Source organism: Hirundo rustica, chromosome 3 (assembly GCF_015227805.2).
Source record: "Hirundo rustica isolate bHirRus1 chromosome 3, bHirRus1.pri.v3, whole genome shotgun sequence".
Lineage (NCBI taxonomy): Eukaryota > Metazoa > Chordata > Aves > Passeriformes > Hirundinidae > Hirundo > Hirundo rustica.
Genome location: NC_053452.1, coordinates 48,448,963 through 48,470,369, shown reverse-complemented (window position 1 = coordinate 48,470,369; position 21,407 = coordinate 48,448,963). Strand labels below are relative to the sequence as shown.

At 39.6% G+C, this 21,407-nt stretch overlaps 1 protein-coding gene across 1 annotated transcript in view; it reads left to right on the top strand.

Annotated features, from left to right (window-relative positions):
* Positions 1–21,407, top strand: part of UST (uronyl 2-sulfotransferase) — a 154,269-nt gene that overhangs the window by 45,968 nt on the left and 86,894 nt on the right. Inside the window, exon 2 of the mRNA XM_040060230.2 lies at positions 8,783–8,826. Coding sequence (XP_039916164.1) covers positions 8,783–8,826 — 44 coding nt within the window. The remainder of the gene's footprint in view (positions 1–8,782; positions 8,827–21,407) is intronic.

Below are 21,407 nucleotides of genomic sequence, written 5' to 3'. Positions count from 1 at the left end.
TGTACTTTTTAAAATCAGGTACTAAAAAACCTGAACTATGGAGACAGTGAAAAACAGACGTACAGCTCGATCTTGGCAGGCTACTTCATATGGGGGGTCCATTATCCTAAATGCAGCTGCCTCTGTACAGAAGTGTGACAAAATCATAGCAACCATATGACTCAGATGTTGTGAAAAGCACATGCAAGGAAAACTCATTTGGCTTCAGCACAATAAAAATATGAATAATTCTTTAGCGATGTAACCAATTTTCTGTGAAGCGTGTTCATTTTTTCTCTGCTAGGAAGGTGCTGCTGGGGTCAGACCACAGACCTAGGCAGCTTCTCGGAAATGTGCCTCCAGGGACAGGAACTTCAAACCAAACGCCCAACAAACAACTCCTTCTGGATAGCATTTGCAGTGTAGTACTTAATAATACTAATAATAGTAATAAAATTCTTCCTTGAATAACTGGTGACTTGCCAGCTGGGCATTTTCCAAAATTCATTGATTTGCTGTTTGCCAAGATTGCCTGTGCAGGGGGAAAAGAGGGAAATATATCTGCATAAATGCAGCGGACAGGACTAAAGCTTGCAAGCTGGGTTAAGTTTAAATAGTAAAACCCTTGTCTCTGGAAAAACTTCATGTAGAAGAGCAGAGCTGATGTCTAACACTGATGTAAGAGGAAACTCTTAAGACTGGTATCATCGGAGAAGGTGTCTGGTCAGATGCAGATTCCCTGGAGTTTGTAGCCTGAATGGCAGAGTGAAGTGAGACTAAGAGGCCTTGCACTTGACAAGGTCTTCACTGAAGTTTCATCATTGTTTACTTTGTGCATCCCTCAGCCTCAGTGTCATCACTTTGGTAAGGGGAGCTTTGTTCATCTGTGGAGTTGCAGTCCTGTAGTTCAGCAGTGCAGAGATGGGGAGGTCTCCGGTGTTGGCTGTGCTGTTCCCTGTGTGGCAGAGTATGTGCACTGAAAGTATTGTGGACCTGTCACCATCACTCCCATAGAGTTTCTTCCTCTGCATCATGCATTCTGCACAGTAGAGGGGAAAAGTTTTCTCTGAAGAAGTCAAATGGCTTGAAAACATTCTTGCTGTTATCTCTCACTTAGGAGGAAAAGGAGAAAATGGAGTAATCCTAGGTCTTAAAAAGTTCCTTCATATGACAATCACTTAAAAGAAACTTATTACCGAGCTAGTGAAACTATCCTTTGTATGTTCAGCTGGAGTGGAATGATCTTCCTGAAAAGTTTTCACAGAGTGCTCAAAGAGATCCAAAGGAATGGAATGAACTTCCCATCATGGCTCTTTTCTGCAGTTTCCACTTTGTTTCCATTCTGCTTTTATGACGATGTTTTCCTTATCCAATTGAAATTTGTGTGCTTGTTTTTACTGGATTGTATCTTCAAACCATTTCTTTAACTGATCAGTATGTTTCTGTTCTCCTCAGAGTTTCAGCATATTTTAAGTCCTTTCATTTGGTATTGTTTCCAAATTTGATACCAGTGCTCTTTGCATGGTATCAATGCATCTTTCAAGTAATGAATGAGAATATTGAGTAATGGTATCCAAGACAACACCCAAGGGAAGTTTGCCTAATTAAAAACAAAAAAAAAAAGGAGATAATCACTGAAAAGCAATATTGCTGGAATAGGACCTGGTTTAATTTGCCTGTTGGCTCTAGAGTGGCATGATAACACCTGGGTCATTCCTGGCAGGTACTTGACTAATTTCCTCTTGGATATCTCCAGTGCTGTCCAGTCCTCATCCCCTGATTGTTGCAACACTTTTCTGTTTCCATTTTAGGAGTGTTGGGTTTTGATAGCTACTTTCAGTGAATTTTCTTTCAGCCATATTTTGGCTCTTTCATTGCCTGTTAATTCTCAGATACAGGCTGTTACTGCAGCCTTCCACAGGCAGATTCTCAATTATGCTACCTGGATGTCATGGAGTCAAGCTCATTTACAACTGTGAGATGTTTCTAACTACTCTCTAACTTGCTGGTTTCTATGCTACTCTGATAATTTTTGTATTCAGCCATAATAATTTGGTGCAGTGTCCATTATTATTCTGATCCAGTTCAGAAATGAAGTCAGAGACCAGTGTTTGTCTGTGTTATTTCAGTGGGTGGCAGTTCAGCTGTTGAACTGTGAGCTTATCCCAGCTTGCCCCTTTATTTTGAACAGTTTTGGTGGTAGCTGTGCATAGCTGTAGGTATTACTTGACCACACATCTTGAGAGATTTTTTTTCCCCTCAGGAACACCTGTGTGTATTTATAGAACTGACTCTGCTTTTTGTTAAGGTAAGTCTTGCTGAGAAATTAAGAAAAGAATTAAAGTCATTACAAAATATTTGGCACACTTTTTGACAGAAGGTAAAATAAAAATCTTTGAGGAGAAAAAAAAAAGACACCATATTTAATCTGTGGCCACATGCTGTGTGATACCAGAATGCTGAATTTAAGAACTATCTGAAAAGCAGAGTGAAGTTAATGGGTCTTTGTAGTGCATTTAGTAAACACAAGATAGATCAGTCTTTGTTTACATAGCAAAATGAATTAAAATAAAATAGCAATAGTTTGGCTTAATGACACTTTTTTTTTTTTTTTTTTCCATCCGGTTTTCTCTACAATGTCTCAATAGAGCTGTATATGTGCTTTTCCTTGGCATGCAGGAAAGTACCTGGTAGGGCTGGTTTTATTTCCTGATTAAATGTTAATTTTCCCCCTTCCCTTCCCCCAGTATTAATAAAACAGCTTATTGACAAAACAATTAAATGAAACACCTGTCTGTACATTTTGGATTGCTCACAGTTCAGAGAGGCTCGGTGATTTTGGAGTGACTTTGCTTTCTGCAATCTCCTCTCTTTGCAAGAGGAGGGCCATCTGATGTATATTATATCCTACACTGGTGTAGAACGTCCTGTAATTCAAACCCTTCATATCTGCATTCCAGTGGTCCTTCCATATATATGATATATATGCAGAATTGCCAGTAAATTTTCAAAAACTCTCCTAAATGTGCTGGTTTCTCTCCTAATTGTGTTAGAAGTATGAAACCTGGAGGTAATCGAATCTGTATTATATCATGATGAAGCTTCTATTGTTCAGGTCACTGGGTAATAAAGCACAATAGGTATTTTTGTCATGTTCCAGCTTTTTTCCTTTGTTGTATGCAGTTATGTAGGGTGAATTGAATGTGGATTTGGTGCTCGTTTGGTTTTGGTTTTTGGCTGTAGGTTGATTTTTTTGTTGTTGTTGTTGCTGTGGTTGGTTTTATTGTATTTGGGAATTTAAGAATTAAGAATAACCAAAATTATTTTAAAGGCAAGAAAGGAAGAGAACAAAATCCATTGTGGAATGCTTTTAAAAAATAATGTTTACTTTAATTTTTTTTTGTGGTTAAAAATGAAAATTTTGATAGGATGTTAGTCTTGCACAGAGGAAACCAGTTGAGGGTGCACAGCTTTTTACATATGATGGAAGAAATGGCAATAAGTCACTTTGTATTGCAGTTCAGACTGGTCAGTGGGGTTTTGATATGTTTTGCTGTGTTAATGTTTTCTGTACACCTCTGGAAAAACTTTGCTCTGTGAAAACTGGTGTGGCTCTGCTGACCTCAGCAATAACTGTTTTTCCTTTTAGGTTTGATTGAGCTGTGGGCAACATCATTCTGCTAATCTGCTGGTTTTCAAGTTGTAGTTCCTAACCCCCTTCCTGCCTTTGGACCACAAAGGCCTCCAAAACATGATGACTAAGAAAATCGTATTGTTTCAGATGTATAAATATCTGTGAAATTTCTAAGGGTGTCTGCTGCCTAATTGGGAGGGGAAAAAAATAAGGAAGCAGAGCAGAATTTATCCTCTTCTGATAACTTGCTGTCACTTCCGTTTATTTCGAAAGTGCAGCTCTTAATGATTAGAGGTGCTTGGTGAGGCAGTTGTTATTCAGAGTCTGATTTCCAGACCAGAAGACTCCTCAGACAACTATTAAACTATTCCTTTCCTTTAAACATCGGAGGATCTAAAGGATTGTTTGCCAATAGAGGTGGTATTGGTGCCTGGAAGTTTGAGATGGTGGCCGAATGAAAAGAACAAAAAGGATTTTCAGAAGACAAATTAAACTTGGTCTTAGCTGGATCCCAGCTCCCTTAGGATACTGCTTATGATTCCCTACAAGGGAAAACTCTGCTCCAGAAAAAGAGTCTGAACTCCACATTTTCAGAGTTGGCTTTCTCGCCCCATCTTTACACAATTCTTTCCATGGGATATCTGATTAAGTAGAGTCCCGCTGTTTGGCTTGCCATCAAAGGGTCTTCAGTTCACGCCTAAGTCCATTTACTTCCTATTCCTGTACTCCCCAGTCATTTTTTTGGAAAAGTTTCTTTCCAGAATTGCATTTACTTTCATTATCTGTGGCTGTGAACTGTACACAGCAATATTTGTCCTTAATCCTGGTTGACTGACCATTTTTCCCTGTTTAAACTTGGCTTGCTTCAAGCAAAACCCCCACACTTCAATGATTCCAAGAAAAAAGAAACATAACCACAAGGTTTCCCCAAAGATTTTGCATACAGCTGACTCACTTAGCCTCAAAGATAATAAATTATGGTAAAATTTGGACTGCTTCCATGTATTCACCATTTTCTATAATAAGGCGGACTTTTTTTTTAATCATCTTTGGCAGAGTGTGGAGGAGATGTGTTCAGCCAGCCCAAGTGTGCTGTTGAGCATGTTTGTGGAATGCATAATACCGCTTGTTTTGAGACTTGATTATTTTGTCTGACTTGTTTCTAATGCCTTGGACTTCCCTGCTATTACAGGAAGGCAGAAAATTTCCTTTTTGAAGAGTAAATACTCTTCTCTGGGGGGAAAAAAATCTAGAATAATCTTGTTTTTAGCAGACGAGCAAAGATGTCTTTATTAAAGCTTTATTTAAGGGAGTTTAGAGAAGTCATCCTAATAATTTAATGCCATAGATTGCTTTGAGTCAATGGACAAGGTTCCTAGTGAGGAAAGATGACTCTCTCTTCTATCACTTTATCATTTCTACCACAGAAAGCCTCTTCTCTTCTTGTGGCACATAGTGACGTCAAACGCATGTTGTCTGTGCGATGGCATATAAAAGCTGCAAGATAATGTTCTCCATCTTAGATAGGTTTGTTATTGCAATTGCAATAAACAGTTGAGGTTATGTACAGTGCCTTTGGTGTTTTTGGTATCCATTCCTAAGTCTCTGATTTTTACTGGGCAACTCTCCTACTACGTCAGCTGTTAGCAGCTGGTAGTACATAGATTGGCTTTAGCTTGTACTTTTCCATGGTTGCGGTTTTTATAATGCTGAGTATTTCTTTTGTTTTGAAACTAACCTTATCTGGTATGTATTTTCTGAAAAGTGGCCCCATGTATCAAAGCGGCATCCTGTTTTAAGTATTTATAGATTTGCAAATACCCAGCTTAGGTGTCATGCTTAAGACTTTTATGGCCTGTTGTGTTAAAAAATCAACTTCTTTCCTTCAGGCCTTTTGCATAAGTGCACATTTTTCATTATATTTCTGCATGCATTAAGGCTGCTGTAGTGTGGCTTCTGTTTTGCAGGCAGAGGGGAAGCAAGGTGAGATCTATAATGTGATGATCAGTGAGGGCACATGCTGGGCTTCAGAGGGTTAAGGAGCTGGCTAAGTTCAGTGCCTCACAAGGCTGCTGCTGCACTCCATAGCAGCTGGATTTGTGGAGTTATTTTAGTGTATTTTACTTAGTGCATGGTATGAATCATGCAGCAAAGGGTTTTGCTTTTATTACTGAAAACAAATTCTCAATTAAAACTTGAACCCAGAAGCATTCAGACTGTTAAAGTGATGTGGAAAGCCCTGGACACTGAGATTGATTTTTGGCTCATGTGCCTGAGGAGCTGTCTTTACAGTAGATAACTCTGCACATGGAGTTTGGGGCAGTGTAAGGGTCTGGGGCTGTCTGAAGCTTTCCAACCTCTGCACATTGTGAGTTACTCTGACCAGGTTTCAAATATGTATTTTCTGTTTCTTTCTTCACTTGTGGTCGCCTGGCAATTAGTTTCTATCAGTTCATAGCTTCTGAATTTGAGCAAGCAACTACCATGAAAAAAAACTTTGTAAAGTGGCCCATAATTGTACTCTTGTCTTTGAAGTGGATACAGTAGTAACTAGACTGTGCTGTGAAAAAACCAACATTTAGATTACAGAAATCAAATCTACAAGGCGTATGTTCAAAGCTAAAGATGTTTCCATGTTGTTTTGATAATTTAAAAATTTCCAAGGAAGGAGAATGCAGTCTCCATACTATATAGAACATATATTACTGATACAGAGGTGAAATTAGTTATAAGCTTTCTAATTTTAAGGAATAACTCAAAAATATTTCTGTAATATAACTGACACTCTTGATGCTGGGCTTTAAGATGCTGTGTAACTTCTTGACTAGTGATTTAAGTCCTTCTCTACTGTGAAATTGGCTGTGATAGATGATTGGTAAAGATAGTTAATACATATGTAATTAATATTAATTTTATTTAGGTAAGCATAAATTGGATTTGTTTTGGGGAGACAAGAAAAAAAACAAACCTCCTACTCCTGTAACCACCTTAGTACCAATTATGAATTTGCTAATTTTAAAGAAAATTAGTCGTTTTCATCTGTTTATGACTTCTCTAGTGTGTTAGCTTGTTTAGACAACAAACATCACTTTTTTGTTAGGTGTCAGAATGAAACAATTTTCCTGACTCAATGAGAAAACTGTAAGAAATATTTTTATCAATACGTAACCAATCTTTCTGCTTGCCTAATTGCAAAGAGGAGAAAGCTGCTATGAACTCGTAACAGCCTGGTTCTACAGGAAAGGTAAATACTGAATGAGAAATTTTCCTTGCTCTTGTGCCAGATTAAGTGGGAGAAGAAATGTCATTGCGTGTGGAGTAGCTACTCTAACAGAAAACCAGACTGCAACTCTTTTAGCAGTCTGGTAGCTGAATTTCTTCCCTGGCAATTAGAATCATATCAGAGAGATGAATAAAGAAATGATCCTGAATGTAGGGCATCAGCCATATTATCTGTGGCATAGACAAGTCACTGGATTGTTCAAAGGGTGGGTATTTGTGTCAAATGTATATAGAGAGAGATGAGTTTCTGGTATGCTTCAGAAGATGATTTATGATTTCAGATGACCGTTAAAAAGTTACTGTTCAGGCTTTTGTAGTTGCACAGATTCTTCCAAGATCAACGTACATATATCTGTAAAACAATGTGTTTGGGGTATTGGGACCTCCCTTTAGATGAGTTGGAAGCCTTTTGACTGAGACTTTCATGGCTTTGTAACGTGTACTGGAAAACCAGAGAAAGCAAAATACTGCTGAGCAGTAATTCCGACTTCTTGTTGTACATAGAAGTTCATCATGCTGCAGCAGTGGTGGTCTGCAGGGTCTCTCTCCCCAAGATGGTGTGGTCCAGGTGCCAGCTGCCTCTCCAAGAGTCTGGCAAGGAAATGCTGGCCCTTCCACTTCCAGCCCCCTGCTTTTCCTGCTAAACCAACCCCCAGCATTGGTGTTGGGTGCTGCTGAATATTCCACACTAAAGCTTCACCTTGTTTTGTAACCATAACACTCACACACAAACACCTCTTTCCTGCCTCCTGGATCCAGAATCCCTGGACCCCTCAGTGGGGGGGAGGGGTGTGGTTGGCACTTGGAAAAATGAGGTGTTTGACCAGACTGTAAAGAGAAAGGTTCTGAACTATGCTTTATGCCACTAGCCTATGTTTCTGTTGTCTATTTGACACCTCGGAAGCTTGTGAGCAGGACAAGCTTTTTAAAGTTCTCCTCCATCTGACTTTAGGATGTCTAGTAGGAACCTGTCAAAATAATTCTCATACCTCATACTGATGTAAGATTAGAGTAGAGGTATTTTATGTCTTTGGTAGAAGGCTGACTGAGAGGAGAGGCATGTGTGGCCCAAGGGGAAATTTTAGGCTTGGTGCAAGTTTTCGTCATCTGCTGGAAGGTGTTGGGAAAGCACGTGATTAAGACTTTTGGAGAAGGGTTCAGGAAGAACAGTTATAGAATACTGCAGATGTGTGTGGGGGGGAGCATGTATTTTATGTACCAGTGTCTGTTTTTAAGGAAGGGGTAAAAAGTCTGAAACTGTTGCCTTTTTTGTTGTAGCTAAGAAGGGTGCACTTGTTTAGAAGCTTTTTTTTCCCTTTTTTTTTTTTTTTTTTTTTAACTGAAGCTGTTTGTCTGAATTTAAAGAACATCTTGAAAAGGAAGGTACAATTATATCAGAATACGACTCCCATTCCATCAGTACTGTTCAGGAATAAAAAGTTAGCTTGGAAGTCGGGGAAAATACAGTTAGAAGAGAGAAATGAATGCTTGTCAGTTCCATTAGAACAAAATTTGATAAAGGCTTTTGATACTTGATTATTTAAGAAAACCTTTTGAGGTTAACTGTGCTCACTTGCTTAAAATGTACAAGGAGGCAGCTGACAATTTCTTGTCATACAAATAATTGAATGCTGATTGATTAGTTAAAGCTGCCTGGGGCCATGTAACTTTTTGATAAAATGACAATGTGCATCTAATCATGTACTACAAATGTAGTCAAAATAAATTATTTTTTAATCAAAAATTAAAGCAGAGGGAATTTATTTTCCTTGAATTATTTGACACCACAAAACTAATGGGATAGAGATGCACTGGTTCCATGAATTGCAAAGTTTGGAAGTTGCATTGGATGGCTTTTGTTTATCTCCATCCTTCTTATTTTTATAGGAAATTCCACTTATCTGGATGACCACGGACCACCACCTCAAAAGGTAAGCTGCTGTTATTTTGTATTTGCTTTATCCTTACTTTTTTGGCTTTTGTTTTTAACTCGTTGAATGTTTACTCATATGCCAAGCAACTCTGAGTTTACATCAACAGCCTGTGGCCTTTCTGACTTTCCCCCTCCCCCCCAAGTGTTTTCAGATATTTGTAAGTAACTTGGGTTAAAATTCATCATGATTAAGCTAATGGAATTTTTCTCATTGAGTCAAGGAGAGGCAGAGATTTAGTGGTTTTGTCTGTCAGCACTTTCATGCAAGAAAACCAAGACACTGCAATTGGAACTAATTTGGCAGGTGAAGATGGCCCTTGGCTGGCAGCATTTTCTGGAACATGGGTTTTGCTGCAAACACAATACCTGAAGCACGTCAGTAGCATAAATTTAATCAATGTGAGTAATGAGCCCTTTTTTAGGAACAAAGTTCACTGCTCCTATGACATGGGGCTGTGCTGCTTAAGCTTTTCCCTCACATCATCATGGCACCTCATGACATTTTAGGTTAGGAAGGGCATTGTGATAGCTTCTTTAAGAGGAAAAAAGTAGAAGTAGGAATTTAGGGTCTCCTGTTTTGTTTTTGTTTGGTTTACCCTCTGTTGGTTTGTTCTCTAAACATATTTTGCCTGTCTTTCCAGCCTGTTAGAGCTCCTTTTGCATGCTACAGACATGTATTAAGAGGGCAGATTATTTCACTGATGTGGTCCAGCATGAATGCTAGTGCAGCAGGTGACAGTGTGTAGTTAGAGAGGGGGTGGGTGTGAATAGCCACTACCTCTGGTGTTAACCCTCCCTCATCCCTGTACAACTGAGTATGAAGTCACATCCTGAGCTGCAGGCCATCAGTTGAAATGATCAACCACATGTGTGCACCTGTGTGGTGAAACAGTTGACTTCTGGTCAGCAGAAGGAGGATAATGTGGAAAGCAATTCCACTTAGCTTAGTTATTAGTGAAAACAGACAGGAATCTGGGTTTCTTCACCTTTTTGCTGAGCAACGAAATACGTAATTTTCAGCTGATCTGTATTTGTACATTGTTAAAGTTCAGACAGCTCCCTTGGAGGAATTATGTACATTTAACTTTCTTCCTGTCAACACAAATTACTCGATTACAAAAGCAAATGGATATAGTTAGAAGTGACAAAATCAGCCTGTTATGATTATAGTTGCAATCTGAAATAGAATATGGGTATTCTAAGGCTAAAGATATGTTTCACACTAAAATCTGTTTAGTAGTCTCTGGTTCTTTTAAAATACCTTTTTTGTTGTTGTTGTTTATTTATTTTTTATTTAGTAGTACTCACTTCTCTTGTCCAGGAGTACAGCAGTCTGCATGAAGTAAAGAATTATGTTTGTTCTGTCTCCACATAAGCACATCAAGCACTCTGCTCTGAAGAATAAAGCAATGCTTGTTCCAAATCTATATTTCTCATACTTGCATTAGCATTCAGAATGCCAAGCTGTTCTAGTAAGAAAAAGGCTTTCCTCTAGATAAGAGTTCTTAACCTTGAAAACTTTCTTCAGTTTTTGGTACTTTTCCTCCAGGAATTTTGCTTTACCAATTAATTGTGCTGTGCATGGGACCCATACTCCAATGGGCAGCAGCAGTTGGACAGATTTATCCAACCCAGACACTTTTCCGTTTACATTGTGAAAATATCTTTTGCCTGTCTGAACATGTAATTTTGGGCTATGTTCACACAGCCTTATCTGGCTGCAGCTCAGCTGTCTGTAGAAAGGCCAGCTGAACAGATACCTACGTGATTGATTGGTTGGGTAGGTACTCTGATTAGCTACCTACAGTCAGTAAAGTTTGTGGGCTTCATCTGTAATCATTCTCACTCTTGAGAGCTTGGTGAAAAGCTCAACAGAGTAACAGGCTATATAGTCTTGTATAAGTTTAAAAGCATTTTGCTTTTTCAAGTATTTGCCCATGTTTCAAAAATATACATAAAATATGGATCATTTTCCTCATCCCTTTGACACACCTGCTTTTTCCTTAAGTTTGGATTTTGTTGGTGGTTTTTTTTTTTCATTCCTCTGATCAAAACAAGGGTGGGGATTGATAGATCCCCAGATCATTCCTGGTATTTGCTTGGGGTCATGTTTTGAACCAAGATGCTCTTGCTTTGTAAATCGCATGCATTGTATTTTTGGCTAAGTGCAATTATTTACCCTCTTAAGCTTCATATCTGAGCTGTGAACTCTGGGGATGTGAGTGAAATTCACTGTAATTGTCATTATCTTTCAAGTAGTCTCCATTCACATGACTTGATAGCTGCCTTCGTTTAAACTAACAGATGATTAAAGTCTTCAATGCATGCTTTAATTGAACATATAAAAATGCGCCAGAAGAAATCAATCCTGACTGCTGTGTTTAAAATACTTCATTAAAAAATGCTTAAAAGCTGAAAGTGGAGATAATGAACAACAATGCATTGCCTGAGGTTGAAATGAGTGGTATCTAATATGGGCAGTGTGTAGTTAGCTGTAGAGGAAGGCCACCAGCAGTTGATACGCACTGGACCGTAGCTGTTTTGCAGAGTACATTCCAGCGTTTGTAGGAAATTGTATTAGCTTTGCCTCTTTGTCATGGCTAGGTGCCAGAGCTTTGGATTTTTTTTAATACTCGTGTGGGTTTGGTTTTTTTTTTTTCCCAGTGGAAGAACTGAAAATAGCACTTGTTCTCTGAATAAGGAATTAGCATCATCACATTTCAGGAGTTCAGGGTACTGGTCTGTTTTTTTCAAACAAAGGTGGCAGAAGCAATTTTCTCAGTGTAAGCAAAGAATGAAAGCCTGGCTCACTTCTGTACCTAAGCATTGCTGGTGTGGTTCTGATTCTTCCTTGAAGACCAGGTGAGCCAGCTTTTAAAGGTGCTACCCCAGTGAAGGTTTACTTGACTGTTGAAGATTAGCAGTGATAAGAAGGTAATGTGTCTAGGTGTGATGGTTTGATCGTGGCTGGAGGCCGGGCACCCACCAAAGCCTCTCTATCTCTCCCATCCTCAATTAGACAGGAGAGAGAAAATATAGCAAAGGTTCATGAGCTGAGATAAGGACAAGCAGAGATCACTCACCAATTATAGTCACAGCAAAACAGATTCAGCTTGGAGGAATTAATTGAATTTACTGCTGTTCAAAATCAGTGTAGGATAATCAGAAATAAAACAAATCTTAATACACCTTTCTCCCACCCCTCCATCCTGCCAAGCTTAACTTTATTCCCCATTTTCTACCTCCTCCCCACCAGCAGCACAGGGAAACAGGGAATGGGGATTACTCATCACATGTTATTTGTGTCTCTGCTTCCTCCTCAGGGAGAGGAGGCCTTCCCCCTGTCCAGTGCACACTCTCTCCCACAGGTGACAGTTCTCCACAAAATTCTCTAGTGTGAGTCCTTGCCAGAGGCTTCAGTTCTTCATGAACTGCTCAAATGTGGATTCCTTCCACAGGATGGGGTTCTTCATGAGCAGACTGATCCAGCCAACATAGGTCCCCCATGGAGTCACTAAGTCCTGCTGAGAAACCTGCTCTAGTGTGGGCTCTTTTCTCCATGAGTCAACATGTCCTTCCAGGAGCAGGCTTCTCCATGGGCTACAGGTGGATGGATCTGTGCTCCTCTGTGGACCTCTGTGGGCGGCAGGGGCCCAGCTGCTTCACCATGATCTTCACAATGGACTGCATGGGAATCTCATCTTGGGCACCTGGAGCACCTCCTCCCCCTCTTTCTTCACTCACCTGCAGGGTGTCTGCAGGGCTGTTCCTGTCAGATATTCTCATGCCTCTTCTGTTCTCAGGCCACAAATTACTATTGCACAATAACACTTTTTTCCTTCTTAAAAATCTTTGATCTCAGAGGCAGTACTACCCTTCTTGATTGGCTTGGCCTTGGCCAGAAGTGGGTCTCTCTAGGAGCCAGCTGGTGTTTGTTTCATTGGATATGGGGAAAACTTCTGGCTGCTTCTTGCAGAAGCCACTCCTGTAGTCCCCTCTGCAGTAGCAGAACTTTGCCATGTAAACCCAAAACACAAACATAGGCCATTCTTCTTTGGTCCTTGGGCACCAAAGACTTCACAAGATCGACTAATTCTAGGTTCTGAGACAGATCTATGTGTGCTTCTCTGCAGGTGGATGCAACCTCCAGTAACCCTGACACATCTCTGGTGGTTTTGGTTTTAGTATGTGGCAGATAAGAAAGGAATACAGTTGGGCAAAACAACCACTGCTGGTGGTTCTACACTTCCAGCGAAAGTTGACACTTCTGTATTTCAAATCCCTATCTCATTGCCCCCTAGCTTTTTTTTTTTTTAATAAGCATCTGAAAACGTAAATTTTACAAGATTTGCAAAATGATCACTTGTTTATCCTTTCTCTGTAGATTGGTGTTAAAGTTATGCCTTTAAGGTGATGCTAGCTTGGTTTTTAAAAATGCCTTTGAAATGGATGATCATTACTGACTGATGGTGTTCACTTGATATATTTCATGTCTGAGCATTTCTGGGAATAAAATGGGTGTATTTTGTTCCAGTATTTGGACCAGCTATTTCCTTAGCAAATCTTCCCAAGATTTTTTTGTTCTATCCAAGATGGTACAACTGGCCTTGGAGGACAAATGATAGGAACTTTATCAGACCTACTGTTGCTCTTGATTGAAAGCTTTTCTCTGAGAACTTGGCAGGAACATCAGGATATGTCCCTCTTCCAGTAGAGATGACATATATATTTGTGGGGGAGCTGTGCACATAGCTTACAGATAAATTACGTTGAAGTTGTCTGTTCTTTTCTTGATAGTTTTCCCTTAGGATGCGTGTCATGGACCCAGTGTCTTTTGGCAGCTGTTTAGGTGTTAGCAGGACACCTAAACATGTGACAGTGCTTTTAATGTAATACAGAAATGGATGGGGGTCAGGATCAGGTCAAAATGAATCTAAATAAGAGGCATACTCAAATTTGATCAATTTATTGGTTTAAAGCTGGAAAGTGGATAAGTACTCTTTTTGCCATTCATTCAGTTCTTAGCTAGGAAGTACATGCTAATTGTTCATGTTTTTCTTATGGAGCAGGACTACCATAGCATAATAGAATCATTTGGAAAAGACCTCTAGGATCATCAAGTCCAATCCTTAACTTAGCCAACACCATTTTCATCACTATTGGAAAATGTAGCAGAATCCTTGAGTGGCCTTGGTGTATGCATACTGTACCCTGTCCTAGTCATTCTCCATTGTCAACTAGATTATTTATTCTTTTTTTATTTGACTTGAAGTCTTACTAAAAGATGATTTCAGCATTGCCTTCTTAACACTGAGTTTTTATGTTCATCAGGTTTATGTCAACTTTATTTTTTCATAGTATTTTGATAGCAGCATTAAGATAGTGGCCAAGAACTGTGTAATTTTTTTTTCATTTTAGTTTTGATTATTTATTTTTTAGTGGATACTTCATGTTTCATTTGAACTAGTGTTTTAGTTCTAGCCATCTCTTACAAGAACATGGTTTTAACCCTTCAGCCCTCTGAAGTGATTGCTCTGTATGGGATGAAGTGCTTGATTTGAAGCCAACCTAACAATCAAAAGAGCCAACACTTAGAAGCAAGCAAGGTTTGTTTTCTCTTAGGTACTAGGGATTTTAAGAGCATGAATAGTAGTGTGTTGTTTTTGATAGAATTGAAAATATCTGTTTAGCTTGAATTGAAAAATAGGCAGATAATCTTTAAGTAATCCTTCCAGGGCAAGAAAGATTGATTTGAGAAATATTTCAGTGATTTAAAAAATATTCTATCCTGCTTATAAAGTGAAGAGTTGAGATTATTGTGCAGTGTGCACATCTTCAGCTAGGAAAAATCATCAGAATTTAGAAACGCTAAAATAGAATAAGTAATTTCCTACAGTTACCAGACTTAGTACCTGGCTGATAAAATACTAAGAGAGAATTCACTAAGTACCTTGACCACAAAGATCCCTTTTATAGTTTGAAGCACTGTTTTACAGTAAAACTGAGCTTTTAGGCCTAGCAGAATCACTAAAATACTATGATTTTAAAAAAACCAAAACAAAGTGTTTCTCTACTTCCCTTAGTTTACTAGAAGCAGGGTGTTGTGGTTTAACCCAGCCAGCAACCAAGCCTCACACGGCCACTCACTCACTCCCACAAGTGGGATTGAGGAGAAAATGGGAAGCGTAAAACAGAGAAAACTCACGAGTTGAGATAAAGACAGTTTAATAGAGAAATCGAAAGCCACACACATGAGCAAAGCAAAACAAGGAATTAATTCACTGCTTCCCATGGGCAGGCAGGTGTTCAGCCATCTCCAGGAGAGCAGGGCCCCATCACATGTAACAGCGACTTAGGGGGACAAACCCCATCACTCCAACAACCCCCCTTCCTCCTTCTTCTCCCCACTTTATATAGTGAGCATGATGTCATATGGTCCAGAACATACTTTTGGATATCCCAGTTGGGGTCAGCTCTCCAGCTGTGTCTCCTTCCAGTTTCCCAGGTACCTACTCCCAGTCTACTTGCCAAAAGAAAAGCAAAAAAGACCTTGGCTCTGTGTAAGGCCTGCTTAGCAATAACAAAAATATCTACATTATAACAGAATATCTCTATGTTTGTGCCATGTTCAGCACAAATACAAAACAGCCACATATTAGTCTGTAAAGAAAATTAACTCCACCCTAGCTAAAACCAGCACACAGTGTAAAGTATTTGTACAATAATTGGTTTATGTTGTTTTAAAACTGTGTTTTCATTCCTTCTAAATGACAGCATCTCAAAGGAAGAAGAATCTGTTTTTTACAGAGGATTTTCCCATTGTCTGTTCATAGTTTTTTGCAATCCTGCTGAAGCAGGTGGTGAATGATAAAGCACAATAGTAGAATGGAGATATATCCAAAAGCTAGAATTGAATCTCTGCTATTAAGTGTGAATTGAATCATAAAAATATATGAATTGTACTGGAACACTAATTTGTTTGTTTTGTTCAGTTTAATTTATTGCTCAAGAATCTTTGGGATAAAACAATCATTTAATTCCATGATTTATCAAAGGAGAGATGATTACTTACTTTTTAAACATTCCTTCAGTTTATAATATATCAGAAAGCTGTTGATATGGGGATGCTGACAGATAGTAAATGGAAGTACAGACAGACTTGGGAAATTAAAGCCAGATTGCCTGTCACAAGAAGATAAATATGTGAGGAATACTGTGCATGCTGATGTCCTGCAAACGTTTAAACAGTAGTGAGCTGGATTTTTACTAAGCCTGATATTTGCAGCCTTTAAGTTTTGAAAGACATACAGAGACGGGGTATGCAGGTTTTAGGACTACTACAGTAGTTTTCATCTAATTTCAAAGAAGCTTGAAAAATATTTTGCCTTTTGGTTGGTACTTTAATTGTCATGTTGCATGCATGGTTAAAGGTGAATCTTGCTTGCCTCTGGCATTAACATAGCATCCTGCCCACTGTTACCCAAAATAGCAAAATTCTAATATCACCACATTTGCTACCTATAGGTTTTCTTCTATGTCACACAGTGTAGCTAAAAAAGTACACAAGGCATAATCACCATTTCTGAAACTAGTAAAGCTCTGTGCTTTCACTGAAATTTAGGACATAATCCATTCTGAGATGATCTTTTTTCACCTGCAGATAATCTATGGAGATTATTACACAGCACATGAATATCTGTTAGAGATTACAGTTTTAGATTTACAGCTAGTACATTCCTATCTTCTTTTCCTTCTTTTCATGGTAAGAACGTACCCATAAACTAGCATAGCATGCAAGAAGGTTGTGGCAACTCAATAACCACCTTCATTATCTTTTTATTAGGAAATTATGGATTATAATACCAAAATCCATTTGCAGCTGGGTCTGGATGACCTAAACCTTCAATGGAAAACCAAAAACCTGCCATTCTGCCTAGGGGTAACATCATGGAGTATCTTTTGAAAGTGACAAATTGATTTGGTTAATCTTGCTAAGCCTTGAGACTCCCCTGAGTATCACTCAGGTTTCTACCACCAGTTTTATATTTGTTAATGGTATTTTTAAATCCTGAACTGAAAGGATTTTCTTAGCTCTCATGTTTGAAGAAAAAAAATCTGAAACTTTGGATGCTGGGATGTGGTGGTGCAAGAATTGTTTTATCAAGCTTTTATAAGAAGTTTTATGTTATGGTTCATTGCACTGTGCCCCCAGTTCTGTAACAGTCCATCCCCTTTGAGTTTTCTGTATAACAAGTTGTTTCATGTCAATCATCCCACCCCCCACCCATCATTGCCAATCCCCTCTCCCCCCAGCTCTGGGGCATCCTGTCAATCACTTCGAGACCCCTCCCCAGGCTTGGGAAATTCCAAGGGGCGTCGAGTGATAGGCTGGTGCCTGGGGAAATCCCCTTCTTCCCTTTGGTGAGTGGTCAGAGGCTTGGAAGTGGACACCCCCTGTTACCCCCTGAATTCCCTGATTTGCTGTCCTGTTGTTACCTCCCCAAAATCCTTCCCCCGCATAAAAGTTTGGGGTGGGAAATTCAAACTCGCTCTCTGGCTGGCAGTTTGGATGAGTGGAGCTCCCGCTGCTCGGGCCTGAATAAACCATCTTTGAACCTGCTCAGCTGAGTGCCGACCTTTTATCTGCCACCGCAGTCACAACACAATTTGGGCCAGCCGCTGGTGAGAAGCCAAGTCCCGCAGGTAAAGGAAGTCTGCTTGCATACCCAGACCGAAACACCTGCTTGCATACCCGGCCGCTGTGCAGATCTGAGCCAGCCAGGGGCCCGTGCCCGCCCGGCGTGGAAGGGCACAGCCACACTGGGGAGTCTTACAAAATGGAAAAAAACAACCACCAAATAAGAATTCTAGTATAATTTTGAAAGCCTCGTGATTTTGAAGGTGAGCTGGTAGGTCCTGACAGTCTTCTACTCAGTCTTTAGGAAAGCATAAAGTTTGTTTAGGAAACTGTAAGTAGCAGTGAAGTACTCTGATAAGGGCCATGAGCTTTAATGAGACACAAGATTGTGAACATGCCTACAAGTGCTCAAAAGTAGAAAACATCAGGCAAAGAGGACAGGGCTTCATGACTGGGCTGAAGAAGTCAGTGTGAGAGCAGTGGTATTATGGTGGGGCAAGTGTGCTTATGAAAAAGACCTCAGGACAGCACCTTACAGCACCCTGATGTCCTGGAGGAGTGTGGAGGCCTTTATGGCTAGTGCTACTGGGAATTTTCAGTAGGTGCAAGGAGGAGCCCCTTCCATTGAAATGGAAAGGAGTCATGCCCTGGTCAGCAGGAATGAGGTTTGGTTTGCCTTTGAACAAGTCAGGTGAATAATTTCAAAGTGCAGAAGAGTGAAATGGGAGCACTTGATGGTGGGCCTCGTCTGTTACTGACCCTGATGTGTCATCTTCACCACAAGATCCATTTGTGACATGGACTGTGATCTGTAAAGTATTTGGGGCCTTTGAGTAATGTCAGTGATTTCTGCTGAGCTCTGTTTCTACTGGAAGAGTTGGCTGGCAGCATGTTATCCTCCCTGTAGATGCTTCTTGGTGTTGTTCCTTCCAGGTAGAGAGACCGTGCCATGAACTAGATTTTAATTTTTTTTCCTGTAGAAGCCATGAAGGAACTCCCTTTGAGTTCCTGCAAGCATGCAGAGCAAGAGCACCTCAGAGACAGTTCATCGGTAATGAGCGTGTGGGTTACGGTCCAGCAGAACTGGCCTGTTTGACAAAATTAAGATCCAGTTATGGCTACAAACAACCTTTATTTCATACTGTGATTGACTTATGAAGTGTCTGTGTGAAGTACAGTATAAAAGACAAGCACAATAGAGACTATAAAGTAGAATGTGGAGTTACTGAAAGGGAGCTTAAAGTAAAGGGCAAACTGAAATGCAGCATGCCAGGTCCTTGGCAGTGGTGAAACCAAGTTGCTGCACTAGCTGCAGCCCAATCAACAGTCAACCACAATAGCTACCAAAGAGTTAAACCTCAATGTGAAGAAAGACAAGTGCATACAGAGGAATAAATTATTCGGTCTACCACTCATCGCATTCAAATCCAGTATTATTGGCTCCCAGGGTGGATTTGTGAATGTTGCACTAGAAGGATAGAAGCAACCATAAGGTAGTAAGGTTACTTAAGGGAATGCCAGTCCTGTGAAGTATTATAAAAAACTTTTAAAACCGGGCTTAGTTACTTAATATCTCTCATTTTACAAGTATCCAATATAAACATGTGGGTTGGATGTGATAGGATTTACTACTTAAACAGAGAATAACTGTGCCAGTGCGTTCTGAGCACATCACAGAATGTACAAAACCCTGGGCTCCAAAGGAAAAACAGCAGTTTTAAACTTTACAGTTCCAAGTTACATACAACGTGATGCTGCCCTGGAGTTAAAATCAGTCTTGCACAAATTCTGCAGCTGAAGGGTTTTTTCATATTACATGGTAAACCTTCCGCTGGAAAATGGGGTAATTAAAATGACACTAAAATTCTTAACCTACCTGAACTCATTCTAGTTCTCTCAACAAATACCAGTATCAGTGAACCATGTTCTTAGATAATTCATCTCCTTTATTTTCTTATGAGGTATGTGCATACCTGAAAGATAACTTCCACAATGTGATTAACTTAAAAAGTAAGAGATAAATAAGAAAGCTAATGAGGGTCTTCCAGTTCCTTTTCTGTTGTAATCTGCATGCGTTCATGTAGGGTAAAGAGGAAAAAGAGCAATAGCTTTGTTCTGCACCCCACTTTATAGTAGTGACAGTACTATATGCTTTGATTCTTTTAAATTCTATCCTGAGGTGTATTAAAAAGACATGAACAATAACTGTTCAGTTGTCGTTGGCACCAGGGGGAGAAGATACAGCACAATATCTGATTTTGGTCCCGAAAGAGATGAACAAGTTGCAAACTGCAGAGGAAAGCAAGAATGATTAATCTAGAGCTGGTGGTTGCACTCCATCCCCAAACAGTTATCCATTTGGTAGGGTGATTGCCTCTTACCTGCTCCATCCCTGAAAGGAGCTGGAGCTGAGCTGCCATCACTTAAGTACAAGTGAGTATTGCTGAGTGATGAATGCCACTAGTGCTGCTCCCACCTCCAGAGGCTGCCTAATATCAGTGAGTACCTGAAAGTGCTGAGTGAACAGAGCCTCTGCTCTCTACCAGCCTGTTTGACTTTGTATACATGTGCCAAGTTTGAATGTTGCTATAACTTCACATGCCTGGTTCTGCACTCCCTATGGTGTGGGGAATCTTGTGCAGTAGATTGGAGGTGCAGAGGTTTTGTTCTGCTGCAACCTGCTGTTGTAGACGAGTAAATCAGGGCTAAGGTGTAAGATGAGTGAGCCCAAACGTCTTGACAGGATGCACCCAAAACATTAAACATTAAAAACTGGGTCTTTGACTTTTCTTTGTAATTTTCCCAGGTTATTACTGATGTTATTGTTTCCATAGTCACAGTATCTTGTAATAGGACTTGATCTGAGACTTAATGGGGATACTTTACTATGCTTTGAGCTGAGATCTTTTTTGATTTGTAAGTATGCAGTCCTTGTTCACAGAAGGATTACTGCAAGTTTTGATTTTGGCTTTACAGATCTGTCTCGTGGGACACATCAGGGACTATAGGCTGTGGCAGACCCTTCATAGTAATGCATTTCTTTAGTCTTAATAAAGTCAAGCACTGTCTATAAACAAGTTTTTCCTTTTCCTGCTTGTGCTCCATGCTTACGTTTTCAATTTAGCTTGGTACTTAGGGATGTTGAACCATTGGAGAAGACATTTGAACTTAGTCTTCCAAATTTGTCATCTGTCTAACAGATGAAATGCATTGTTTGTGGTGATGGGGGAGGAAGTCACCCTTTTTCAATTAAATTAGTTTCTTAATGAAAATGCAACAGAAGAATATTCTGTTTCTTCTTCTGCCTTATTTTCAATGCTCCGCTGCAGCTATATGGCATTTAAACTTTGAAAACAAACAAATTTCATCCTTACCTTTTCTTGTGGTTTCTGGTGTATTTTCAGTGACCCATAGAGATGACTATGCTGTCTGGTCTGCTTTGGATTTGATTAATTAAAAAAGCTTGTCTCTGTCTAGCATCACTACACTCCATGGGAGAGTGTCTATATAATTGGAATGGTGTGGTTTAGATGGGGAAGGAGTATTCTAGCTAACTATTTTTGTTATTCTAGCTAAGTATTTTTGTTTGTTTACTCCCTTGTTCATTCTTCAGTCATGTTTTCTGCTGACATAACTTTGTGTTAGCAACTTTTCATTGTGATTGCTTTAAAAGTGAGCAAGTCGATACCTGTTTGGAATTAGATTTTTGAGCAGCAGTTCCTGAACTTAATTTTGGAAGGCTGTCTCTTAATGGCCTTTGAGTTTGTCATTAAAGACCATGGCAGGCTTGTGAAAAATTTTAGTTAAAAAGAACATCCAGTGTATCTAAGAAGATCTCAAAGCTGATGACTGAATTATATGATCTGTCTTCATGAAATCCACAGTGTGAGAAGAGTTATTCTCTGGAAATGGTAGAAGATGAACTGAAAATTAAATGTTTG